Source organism: Halyomorpha halys, unplaced genomic scaffold (assembly GCF_000696795.3).
Source record: "Halyomorpha halys isolate HHAL.00 unplaced genomic scaffold, Hhal_1.1 Scaffold390.1, whole genome shotgun sequence".
Classification (NCBI taxonomy): Eukaryota; Metazoa; Arthropoda; class Insecta; order Hemiptera; family Pentatomidae; genus Halyomorpha; species Halyomorpha halys.
In genome coordinates this window covers 929,653-943,298 of record NW_027112043.1, presented here as the reverse complement: position 1 = coordinate 943,298, position 13,646 = coordinate 929,653, and the positions used below count along the sequence as shown (strand labels likewise).

General features: G+C 27.3%; 2 protein-coding genes across 2 annotated transcripts in view; both read left to right on the top strand.

The window, feature by feature from the left end:
- Window positions 1-4,018, top strand: part of Sbp2 (SECIS-binding protein 2) — a 12,597-nt gene extending 8,579 nt beyond the window's left edge. Inside the window, exons 5-7 of the mRNA XM_014422828.2 lie at window positions 578-735; window positions 3,688-3,795; window positions 3,901-4,018. Coding sequence (XP_014278314.1) covers window positions 578-735; window positions 3,688-3,795; window positions 3,901-3,993 — 359 coding nt within the window. The 3' untranslated portion in view covers window positions 3,994-4,018. The remainder of the gene's footprint in view (window positions 1-577; window positions 736-3,687; window positions 3,796-3,900) is intronic.
- A 3,640-nt stretch (window positions 4,019-7,658) lies between these two features.
- The window catches only part of LOC106682144 (uncharacterized), a gene marked incomplete in the record, with an annotated part of 198,135 nt that continues 192,147 nt past the window's right edge, over window positions 7,659-13,646 (top strand). The window contains 2 exon segments of the mRNA XM_067049953.1: window positions 7,659-7,898; window positions 10,599-10,764.

Below are 13,646 nucleotides of genomic sequence, written 5' to 3'. Positions count from 1 at the left end.
CAGTGTTAAATCTCGCTTCTTTAAAAACATCTCAGGAGGCAGAGGCTAGCTATGTTCATAGTCGAACATTACTTTTAATTCAATATTCTTGGAAATGTTTATTGTCTTTTACTTCTTTATTATTTTCTCACAATTTCTCCTCCTTTTCCTATCCTAATCCTTTCATAGGGCCCGCGGCTGGTTACCCCCCCAGTGCTACATATCCCTTCATATCTACAGGATTAGGTTAAAAAGTACTCTAGTACAATTTACTATTGTACAAGTCAGTGTAATTGTATTAAGTTAAATCAATAGTATTAGTTTGTACTTTATTATGAAACAGGATCCCTGTCCTGACAGTCAAATTTTGCCCTTACTACAATATGGAAATGCTCGGAAAAATAAATTACCAACAATATATCACATTATTGCTAAACTTTGCAGGAAATATGTAGATAATGTATTTCAAAGTTGGTAAAGATTGATTTAGTCATCTTCATGTTTTGCATTTACAAGGGAAAAATGGGCAGTTCTTTAATTTTGTAATAAAATATAAAATGTATAATTTCACATATATCACTTATATATTTAATTTCAGATTTACCTTCAGGATTACCACTAAATGAGATTAAAACTTTAGCTGAAGAGAGATCAATACCTGTTGTTTTTGCTGGAAAACTGAAGCAACTGGGATATTGGACTATAAAGAAACAGAAAATAAGCATTATATCAATATTGAGATATGAAGGCGCTGAAGTGAGTTGTTTATATAAAAATATTTAATTTTTTTATTTATTTTATATATATAAATGATTGACCGGAATTATCAAAATATGAAGGAGATGGTTGGAGGTGTAGTCAAAAAGGAACAAAAAATAGTTATCAACTACTTATTTGCCGACGTTTCGACCCACTCTACAAGGCTTCATTGGGACTAAAAAAGATACAAAACGATTAAAAATGTGTAGAAAATGTAGGATAAAAAGATACAAAAAAGTAAACTAAGTTAGGGTTTAAAATATTGATATTATCTTTATTATATTATCTTAACTGTATTTTCTAATGGTATGTCTTTAATTAAAAAAAAGATAGACTAAAACTAATTTAAAAAAAGTTATCTATTCTATCATTTTATTTATATGTATGTTCTTATATTATATAATTACTATTATTATCATATTTTTATATTTGAATATCTTTTTCATTTATATGTAAACTGTTTGTAACGGTGATCTCCCCACCATTCCACCACTCTGTAACATATCTGTCACTCACCCTGTTACTAAGCAGGTCAGGTGGGTGGTTCTGATTTGTTATTTATTTACGTATTATTATTGTTTTTATTTTCTGTTTATTCCTTCTCGACCTTCATTTATTCTCATATTACTTCCTTAATTTTCCGTTTTTTAGTGTGTAACAATTTTTGTTTTTATTTATCTGTTATCTACTTTTCTATTTTAACATATTATTGTGTCTACTGTTCATTTTAAATCTAGTAGTTTAAGTTATTTATTTTTTACATATACTTATTAGTTTATATCATATTTATGTTTCTTTTTGTTCATTTTTATATCATTTTTCACTTATATTTACATAGTTTTATCCCTATATTTACTTTTTTCTATGTTTTTATCCTACATTGTCAACATATTTTTATTTTTTTTGTAACTTTTTAACTCTGCGGAATAGGGCAAAACGTTGGCATATATAATAAATAGCTGTTAAATATTTTGTTCCTTTTTGATCGCAACCATATCCTTCATATTTTTGTATTCATATATTTCTGCTTTCAACGTTCTTATATTTTGTACAATGTTTACTTGCAGTTATATATTTATGGAATATATAGGTAGATGAAAATATTGTCATCGTGCAGATTTTCAAAATCTAGTTTTTGAAGAAAATAAATATTACCAAATAACATAATCTCGCTAATTGGTCTCTGTGTGATAACATTTTGGCTGATGCAACAGCCGATTTTCTCCAATGCATTTGATCGAACTCAGCATTTATATATACAATTAAAATGTAATATCAGCTAGTCCGACAGGCCTTAAATGACGAATTTAAAAAAAAAAAATCTTTCCCCAAAGTACCTTAAAGTTTGTTTATTTAAAACAAATAAACAGTTCTCATAGTTAGCAATAATAAACTGTGAACTCAGTAATAATTTATTCTGGATTTTCTCTTTAGGAAGTCTGGTAAGTCAATTCATAAAAATTTTTTGAGGTTAATAAACTTCCAATTGAATGTAATTTATATTAAATTGTCATATTATAGTACAATGTTTCGGGACCACTGTCCCATAATCATGTACTTTAAACCGCATAATTCTTCATAATTTGAATTTCATATAGGAAATCATGTCACATCTTTACACTATTCTCACTTTTCTACCATTACTTATTTGTGCATTCTTCACTTCTCCATAGGAGAACCATTATTCTGTAATAACTCCATAGAGAGTAATAGAAACGTTGTACTATAATATGATTATTTAATGTAAATTACATTCAATTGGAAGTTTATTAACCTCAAAAAATTTTTATGAAGTAATAATTTAGTTGTAAACAGTTTACAATATTTTGATGTTGATAATACAGATGTTATTTATGTAAGGTGATGTTAATTTGTAAATGTCACACTGCATGAAAAGTAAATGTTAAAGAACAAGAATAAATAAGTCAAGTAAAAACCAAGAAACTAGTTGTGTGTTGATATCATTTAGAAAGAAGAATCCTCTAAACCGAAGAAAGAATATAAGAAAAAATACTCAATAATTAAAAAAGTTAACATAAACAATGTATAAATACAAGATATTAAACAAATTTATGGGTAGCTAAAGAAGAAAAAACGAAAACATCCTATTAGAACGAGAAAAGCTAGACGCCCGAACTTTCCTGGTGGGATTACAGCCTTGTTATCTTTTGTTGATTTGTTGTATTCTTGGCCAGAACAAAATTTATATTCGTTATTCCAAACCTCGAGAAACCCTAAAATACAAATTTTTATTGCAACAGGAAAATTAAATGTTTTCTTAATAATATTCCGCTTCCTTTGTCCTAAGATATTTTTTCTCAAAGTCAACAAAAATAGTGATGACTTCAGCTGGAGCTCACTGATTTACTGTTAATGGAGAATCTTTTTAAGATGTTATAATTGCTTCATCAGTAATGTATTTATCTCAACAGAGAATTTAGAATAATTTCCTACATAAACAAATCACCTGACTCCACTGAGTTTTAAAGGGGAATTTTTACAACTCATATACTTTTATAAATTTAAGAAGAGTAGGAAGATAAATGTTTGTTCTTCACTTATGTCCTCTCGCCTTCAAACATTACAAATGTTTTACGTACAGCTTTCAGCCAACAAGATTAGTAAAACAAATTTCAAACAGCTTTTGACCCTATAATATAAATGTTGATATTTCTTCATCACCTGAATGCAATATAAGTTTTTCTGTTTAACACCTCTGTTTTAATGTCTTATACTACATGAAAGGGATGTTTAGTTATTTGTTTGTATTTATTTTATGTGTATATACAAATATTGCCTTGAATAATACCTCCATTAAAATATTTTTAAATAAATGTGATGTTAGTGATTTATGTATCAAATAATGTTTAGCTGAAATTCATTAATTACTGATGAATCCTGCTCTGTTGGAAAATGCTTATGAAGATTTCTTTCTTGTTTTATTTTTAGCAACTTTATGATGACTTCATAAAAAGCTGGGAGGAAAATAAAGAGTCTTATGAGAATATCATTAAGGAAATACAAATGCTTCTTCCCAAGAGCATTTCTTCAAAAGAAGTATGTATCTGATTCTCTGTTGATGTTGATGATAATAAAGTATATATAATATAATTTTAATTATACAATGAAAATCATAATTATCTTTTTTGTCTCTTTTATTAGAATATTTCACAAGATGTCGAGCAGGAAATACGGGACAACATTATTTCTAAATTAAGTGGTGAAATTGTCGATTTTAAAGAAGATTCTCAATGAATTAAACTTTTTATTTTCTATTATATATAGAAATGTTTGTTCTATTACATTCTATTTATCTGTGATTGTTAATTTTGTGGGTGCTCAGGAATTTTATATAAAAAATTTATTTTGTTAAAAACAAATCTAGCAATATATAAACAAATATTTTGGTATGAATTCATATGTATCATATAATTTAATTTTATTGTATTAGAGCATCAATAACACATGTCTACAAAATGCAACATTTTGAAATTGGATTTGATAATTTTGGCTGCGCATTATGTTTCTTTGTGTGCTGAACACTGAAAATGAACTTTTCCATTACATAAAAATTTTTCTCAACTATATATTTCAATTTTGTCATAGTATTCATGAGTAATTAAGGTTACGAGTTGATCTAGGAAACTGTCCAAACCAATTCACTCCCACGTGAAAAAAAATGCTGATTATTTATTTTTATAGATCTATGTTATTAAAGGAGTAATTTTTAAGCTATTGTAAGAAAAACTAACTTCATATGTATGCAGCACTCCAAAAAACCCTTATTTTGGAAATCTCTATTAAAAACAAAAATGTAAATTTTCCACACTTGCTGCGGTGAATGAATTTGTGTTTTGTGTATCGGCAAGATGAATTCTTTCTCATACTGATTCTAATAGAGGTGATATAATATAAAAACAAATTTTTGTTTATTGAAATATTTAATATGTAAATATCCTTTTATCAAAAAAATAGGTTTTCCAATGAATCTATTGATTCTTTAATTCTTGGTTTTTAAGCCTTATTAGTATTCCTTAACATTTGTAACAATTTTATCACATATATTTTTTAAATAGAAAGTATTTTTTCATTTAGGAACATATTTTATTTTGTGCTTGTGGAAGTTTATGTAGAGGAATTAGCTTAGAGAAGATAATCTCTGTATTTTAGGGTTAGTGGTAGTTTGACAGTTCTGACAGTAGTTTTGATAATGCAACAGCTATTGACACTTTTTTCAGCAGAAATCACTGGTGAGTGACTACATTTGGAATTTCACTCACTGTACGTTTCAAAAACATCTGCACTGTAATAATTAATTATTTATAAATTGTAAATTAGCATTGAAAAATGTATGCTCATATTTATTAGTGATTAGGGAAGCAGGGTGTGACTTTAAATAATATAGAAATTGTAAAAGAAATGACAGCTAAAAAAATGAAGGAGTTTTATGAAAATTTTTATTAGTATTTTACAGAAAATGATAATTCAATTATTAGTTAATAGACAAGTTCAGCCAAATAAATTTTTGGAATAGACATTGGGTTCAAGTTTATTTCACTCAATAATTTGAAAGAAAGTATATCAGAAGCTTTTATGGCTTTTCAAGTTTAACAGACTTCTTACATTGATTATAATATTTCTTTAGTTTGTTTTAATTTACTATAATTAATTATTATTTAGGTTAATGATAATTGAGACCCAAAGGGTAGATTTTTGGGAAAGTGTTGTTTTAGCTACGCCATTAATGGTCAAATGATGCTACATAGACTTTTTTGAAAGTAATGACTGTTGATGCTATTGCTATAACAATATAGGCAGAGGCTCTTTGATGCTTTACTCAAAGTCTAATTGGTTTGATTTACTGGTGCTCTACTGTATATTGTAAATATATTAGAATTTTCTCTTTTTTGCTCAAAATTATTAAATAAGTTCCTCTATCAATGTTTTCATATATTGCAAAGAAATCTTTAAATTAATCTGTGACTACTATACCATTCCACTTATATTAAGTTCAAACACAAGTTTTAACTAGATCATTACTATAATATTTGAGCAATTATTCATTACTATTATTGATTGTTATTATATTATTACCTCAAACATAAGTATAAAGATGGATTATTTTTTTTAAATGTATAATATTTTTTTATTATAAAAGATTTGATAATGATTGATTATATTTTTGAAATAGTTTATCAGATGTATCAAAATATTTTTGTACTTGTTTATAAGTGTAATTATAATTTTTTATCTTGGATTAAAATATTTGTTTCTAATATATTTTTGATTTCTTGTGCTCAAGGAATATTGTATTTTGTATGTATTTTTGTAAAATAAATATTTAAAGAGTAATCAGTTTTGTTTATGACATTTAGGGGCTATTAGGAGTTAATAAATTAGTTTAATGGTTCGCAATTTAAAGTGGGAGTAGGGTTTGTCTAATCCAGTTACTTTACTCTCCTCACAATCTGAAAATTTGATGTTACTAAGATTATAATTACCTAAACATTAATCACATTTCAAAGTTAATGTGTGATTTACTGTAATTTCTTTTTTTCATAATTAGACATAATTTAAGATTTAAAACGGTTTTGTTCAAAACTATAATTTAAAAACAATTATATCATTACAAAACAAGTTGGATTTTACAATTTTATGATATCGCTTACTAAATTATTTTTTTTTAAATCCTAAAAGTTACTTATCCTCAGTTTTGTATTTGTGCATATTATTAGTATATTACATTGTGTATACTATTAGTAAAATCCATTGTACATACTATTAGTATATTCCATTTTGCATACTATTAGTATATTCCATTGTGCATACTATTAGTATATTACATTGTGCATACTATTAGTATATTACATTCAAGGAGTTCTTAAATTTTGGAATATAATTATCAAATATGATAAAATTCTTTTAAACAATCCAGAGTATGATTTATAATTTATAATTGTTTTAAAAAGTGGTTTGAATATGATTTATTTTAAAAGGCACTTAAAGGTGAATACATTGATAAAAAAACATTTATTCATTCTCTTATAAATTCCCTCTTAAAATGAATAATCTGCTTTACTCTAAATTTATAGAGATTATTATAAATAAAGGGAAAACTGAGGATACAGAATATGTAGAACAGACTTGGTAGTTTGAAAAAGAAAAACATATAGTAGAATTGCTTGGTATATTTTAATAATTCTAGATATTAAAACAACCATAAATAAAAATTTACTTTGGCTATTTTCTGTAAATTTATTTCAACATTTTTCATTTATTCTTAACTACATTTTCTTTTTATTAATTTATTTTATGTGTTCCTACATGGGTGGTGACATCGGATGATAATATAAATTGAAATTAAACCTGTATAATTAATTGAATATATGTGGTGGATAACTAGAAAAGAAAGATATGAGAAAGTGGACTAGAGAGGATAACATAGATATGGTTGGAAAACAAACTAGGAGAGAGAAAAGAAAAAAAAAAGAACAAAAAAAATTAATGTAACTTTGTTAAAAAAAACAAAAAAAAAACATATTTAATTACTTAGGAAAAAAAAGATTATATCTTTGTTAAATGCTGCATGTTAGTGTTAATATATCTAAAATGGATTGATAAGTATGATCTGTGTTGCAGTAAACCTGATGTATTTGGCAAGCATTACTGGTTAAATAAAGCATTTCTCTCTATCACATTCTGTATAAGTTTAAATTAGTTTTTTACATTCTGAAATATCCTTGAAGTTTATTTATTAATTAAAGTGAAAAATCGCCAATGAAATAAATTTATTTATTACTTATCTACCCAAAAACTCTTTTCCCTCACTGACCATCAGATGTTCTAGGCATGATTATTTTCAGTTGATTGTTGATTTTTAAAGAATTGTTTATTTTTATGCTTGACTTTGTAATGTTGAGGACCTGTTCCAGTGGAGTAGCTGGGCGCCGCCAGGTAGCGCTAAAGTACACTGGCTTGACAGGATTATACCTTGTGTTCCCTTTACGCGGTCAGTTTACTACCAGCACTCGTTGGTGTTGGGCTGTCAAGTTTTTGTAAACTGTTTAGTTACTCGTGTCAGTCATTTGTTAGCCAGTTTGAGTTTTCCGTACATTGCTTGCGCTGGAATGATTTTCTTGGAATAATTTTCTTTATTCAAGGTTAGTAATGGATCGGTTTATTAAACAATATCTTTGTATGTCATACGATTTGAAGAATGTGTTACATGTGTAAAAAACTGTTCTATATAAAGCAAATATCAGTAATTTTGGATATTTCTGATTAAAGTAATCAGTTGTATTTGAATTTGTTGAAGTAATGTTTTATGATAGTTTTGATTTTTAATACTGTCAAATGTATAGGAATAAAAAAATTCTCACTTTTTTCTTCTTTTGTTTGCACTATAACTTAAAGGTTATAGTTATTAAACTTGGCATCGATCATGAATTGTTAAGTTTATTGTAAGATACTGGTATTTGAGGGAATAAATTATGATATCTCCTGTCAGCAAATCTTTTAATCACTGTCTTGGATCTAATTATCAATTTTATCACCATAGAATAAATTATATCGTAAGATTTACTTAAAGTCTAGATTTATTATCATTTGAGATACTATATAAACGGTCCTATAATATTTCTTAGTTATTGAAGTAATAAGTATATCCGTATTTTAATTTGTTAAAATTCTTAATTTTTAATTCTCTGTTCGGATAAGTTGTTCTTTTTATCATATTTCTTAAGAAATTCATTTTTTTCCAAATTCACAAAATGAATTTGTTTAATTTTGTTTCTTGACGGCTAGATCTCTGTGATAATTTTTTCTATCATGTGGAGTTTTATAGAACAATTATATATCCCTATACATTTTTACGATATAGTTAAGAGTCTATTTCAATGAAAAATTAAAAGTTGATCTCTTGAAAATGAGCAAGGTTCTTTTAGTAAACATTTGTTCCCCTCGATTCGGAATGATTATCAACGTTTATCTTATATTGTAAACAATGATAGCTGTAGGTTATTGGTAGGTTTTCAGGTATAAATCTAAACATGCAATCATTTAATTTATTCTGATTTACTTCATTACTTTAGAAGTGATAAAAGTAAAAGTTAGTAGTATGTCCATCCAGCTTTATAAACACTTCCGCTTGTTCAGGTTGTTGTTGAGGCTGAGCTGTTTGCTTATTCCTGCAATTGTTGGTTCGTTTACTCTTCACCTACTTTTCGGATTTCTGACTTAAAAAAATTCTATCACTTTTATTACAATTAAAACGTTTTAATAATTTCCATTTTTTGTCCAAAAATTATGGGTTATCGATTATACATTGTAATTATGTATTAAATCGTTTTTATGTCTGCTTATTTCAGTTCATTCTGGTTATTTAAAATTTATTTATTTTTAAATAAACAAAACTTGTTTTCCACTGTTGAATTTTTAAAAAAAATATTGTACAAGCTGGCATATATTCTTATTTTTATTTGATCGACCTAATGCCTATGTTTAAAAAATATTCTTTTCGGATATTTAAAAAAGTATGATATATCTTTCAAGACTACATTTTTTGACTTAGGAAAGTCATAGAATAGGAATTATATAAACTGACTATAATGTATTTGTCAATTTTAAATATATTAAAATATTGTTTTATTTACTCATTAGTGAAATTTTTAATTTATTTGTTATTCATGCTAATACTTACTGATCACATATTAATCAGGTTCTTGACCAAAGCGACTTAAATGAAAGAACAAAATAAAAACAAAGTAGAATATTAATTTGTAGTTTATTATTTATTAAATCTAACGTGTCAGTTCGACCTTGACCTTATACTGGGTTCGTCGAAACCTTGCTTTAATTAAAAGACTGAAATTATTTTTATTATTATTGTGTTATTTTTTGGATGACACTTGTAGATTCTGATGAATATGCAATACTTCAATTCGATAAAATCATCTACTCATCACTTCTAATAAATAGTTATTAAATTAACATTATTTACCGTGTAAAGGAATGGAATAACCATTGGAAATCAACTACTGATATTTTTTTTTTCAATTACTTTTTAGTCTGCATGCTTTCAAAATAGTCGTCTTAAATATCTTGCTAAAAATTAACGGCTTTATTGTTGTTTCTTTTGTTGTGAAGTTATTATGGAAAGTTAAGGGTAAAAAGCTGCAGAAAGTTTTGGAAAATGTTACTTTAAATATCATTTAAAACACAAAATTTCTCTTTGATGAACACAAAGTAAATACGAAAGTTGGGACAGTGATATCGAACTGGCCATTGGGTTCTCACATAATAGCACAAGAGAATCTCTTCAAGATTAAAGATGCAAGGCCGGTTGGATGAGGTGTCGATCTGGGTGTAACATCAGAGGATGTCCGATTGGAGCAAACATGGGTATTATTTTATAATCATACTTTAATATTTATAAAAATTAATGTAAAAGACTATAATGTAAAATCTGCTGTAGTAAATGTCTGTAAACCTATTATATGGCCTGGTCATTATGTTCCTTAATCTCTCGATTTGCTTTGGTTTAATTTCCAAGCAGATCTCGTTCCCACATTGAGACGTCAGTATAAGGGATGAAAGCATGAAAAATTGTCTATTTTTATGGTTGTTTAAACAGTGGAATAATTTATATTTCCTTAGGGGTTATTTAAAGTGTGTAAGTGTCGTATCTGTGGACCAATAATAAATTTGGGAGTAAAACCATCAACCTGTCCTTGAAACAAATTTACGCTTCCATCTCGACAAATTGGTGAAATTATCATTAATTATTGGCAATCCATATTGAATCTTAGGTTTATATCTTATACATGCATACCTTCAATTAAACTACGTCAAATATATTACAGGTAACATTCGTGACGAATAATTTTTGTGAGGTAACATTTTCTGGGGAAAACATCTGTTGGTCTACAGCCATCTTCTACCCCAATGTTACCTGATAGTTGGATTTACAAGCTAACCTTATCAAGCTCTTTCCTGTTTTTAACAAACAGTAATCGTCCGGAAGAGGCGGTGAGTTATTTTCTCCAAACATTGCATACAAACTTATTTTTCAGTTTTACGATCCCAGATGTAACTAAAACTAACACTGATACTTGGAAATACCATTGTATTAGAGAAAAATTCTTACTTGATTCAAATTTATCAGTTCTTAATTTTTGCAATTCAAAACCTGGTGAACTTCGCATCCAAACCTTAAAATAATCGTTGTATTATCAAACCTCGCGTTGTAATATTTTTTCATTAGTATGTGGTTGGTGCGATTTAATGCAATTCTTTCTAAAAATATCCACAAATTTATACCAAATTTTTTTTTTAACTACAAATGCTTGCGAAAAAGGAATGTGAAGATCAAATAGTCAAGTAATGGAGAATGATCCATACACCATTTTGGAAATTATCTAAAAATTAATGACATAGAGATTATAAATGATATGAGTACTTTATAATACATATAATATCAATAGATTGGTTTAAACCTAATGCGGTATCCCATGGCACCAAAACAAGTAAATATATAAAATAACACAAAACTTTTAGAAGAAACAGGTTTTACGACCGATATTAAAACAAATAAAAATAATTCTAAAATCCTTCTTCTCATAGTAAAATCTTAAATGGTATTTAAAAACCACCTATCAACGAACCCTTGGATAATAGGACAACATAATTTCAGCTACCTGAAGGATGATGATTTATATATATATATCTATATATAGATGATGCACACCAAAGTATTTCCTCTTTGAAACAAATCAACCCTTTCTCTTCATACAAATAATGAACATACACTCAGGTTGTAGAGAGTGACAAAATCAAGTTTGGCCACTCACAATCCAATTATCGAAGACAATTTATTATTTATTTACTCGATTGGTAATTACGCGTCGAACATCATTGGTGTTACAGAATTTCGATTTGAATCTTGATTATAACAATTTTTAAAAGAAACGTATTTTAAATTCGCAAGGTCAAAATAATCAAATAACTGTACTGGAATGATTTTCATTCCAATACAATTAGTGTATTCGACTACAGAAGAGCGGATCATATAAGTTGCCATGGTTGCAAAAACAAACAACTTTTACATAACCATATTGAACGTTGAACCTTACCCTAATAGTGAATGACCTGTCCTAATATCTACAGTGGTAAAATTATCGGCTCAAAAATAGAAATATTTGATTCTGTAATATTAAAAAAAAATTATTAGGGCTGCGTTGACAAAGATTTTCTACCAAAGCAAATATCCTCAAAAGGTATCGTGTAACCAATTCGTGATCTATACATTTAGAATTAAACTAATTAATTACAAAAATAAACAGGTAAGGTATAGAATTCCGAAATAATGAAATCTTCATTAAACTCAATTTTTTATTTATTGCCAGAGTTGATAAATCGGGGTGGTGTTAAAGGTTTTTAAGCTAGAGGTACCGGTTGAAATGAAAATAGTTGTTCACACTGGCATTGTATTTACATTTATTTAGGAGAAATATACAGTCATTGTAAATACAAGATGATGTTTTATATTTATTTTATTAATATAAGCGTGTAAGAAAGCAGGCGATAGGAGTTTTTTGTGAATAAGAGTTTGTTTTTTTTAATTTTATCTATCTATAACTGAACTAAATTTAAGCTTCAGTATTGAAAAAAATGTGAAATCAACAATAATTTATTGTTCTAACGTTAATGATATTAATCAACCTACACCTAATTCTGAACCCTATCAATATTCATTAATCGTATCTTTTATTAATCTCAGGTGAAACTTTATTTATGGAGCAAAACAACAGGGCGGTTTTCAAAATACTGGTCTTTCAAGGAAATAAGTTTGCAAATACTAAATCGAAAGTAGGTGATGGGATTAGAAAAATATAAATATATATATATATATATATATATATATATATATATATATATATGGGGTCGTTTTTAGACTAATACTCAAATTTCGGCAAACTCTGAAACCCATTTTTCAATTTTTGGTTTGTCAAAGAAAATAGGTTTTATTAGACGTTGGCCCCTCCCTCCCCCCCAATTTTGGGTGGACTATGCGATCTTAGTTAGTACTATTAAGACGAAGTTATGATTAAAGTTTTAATAACGTGCAAATTTTTTTGTTTATTTGGACATATTTTTCCTATGTTATTAATCTGTTTGGTTGTTGCTGTCATTTAATAAATTATTAAGTCTCATTCAAAACAAATGCAAATACAATTTTTTCATGATATAAATCTCACTTAATTATTGTCGGTTAAAATACAATATTTTGTAATTCAAAATACTTTCTCTGTTTTTCTGGAACGGATTCAGCTTTATTTTTATTAAGTCTTTAATTATTACAACATATTTAGAAACACCGCTTAGATTTATTATATACATTTACTCGATCATGAGGTATTAAAGGTTTTCTATTCAGGGCATTAAGTTGCTCATGTTGTTAATTGTTAAAGGAATTATGTGGAACATTAACTTTATATAGCGAATAATGCCTAATATCCTTTCTAATGAATATTAATAAGGAAGCTTTTCTGCCTGTTTTCTTTGTCAGTGAAAGTTTCTCTAGTTAGTCCGTTACGGTTTGGGGCAGGAAAATAAATTATGCTATTTTGTATAATCTATGAAATTATACTATTATAAGGTCAGGCAAAAGGTGCATACTAGAAATATATTTTATTCTATATTACTACTGTAGGGGGTGTCATCTCTCCAATAATTTGACAAGCCGAGAAGTTGGGAAATTTGATAATTATGAAATTTTTAATAATGTCCTTCAGAACTCTGGTTAGGAAATTTTTAATTTTTCGGCTACTGGTTACAGTAGATCAGCTATACTCAAGTTGCGGCCTGTCGGTCTTTTGTGGTTGGCCCATCAGGTCCTGTTTCATAATAAA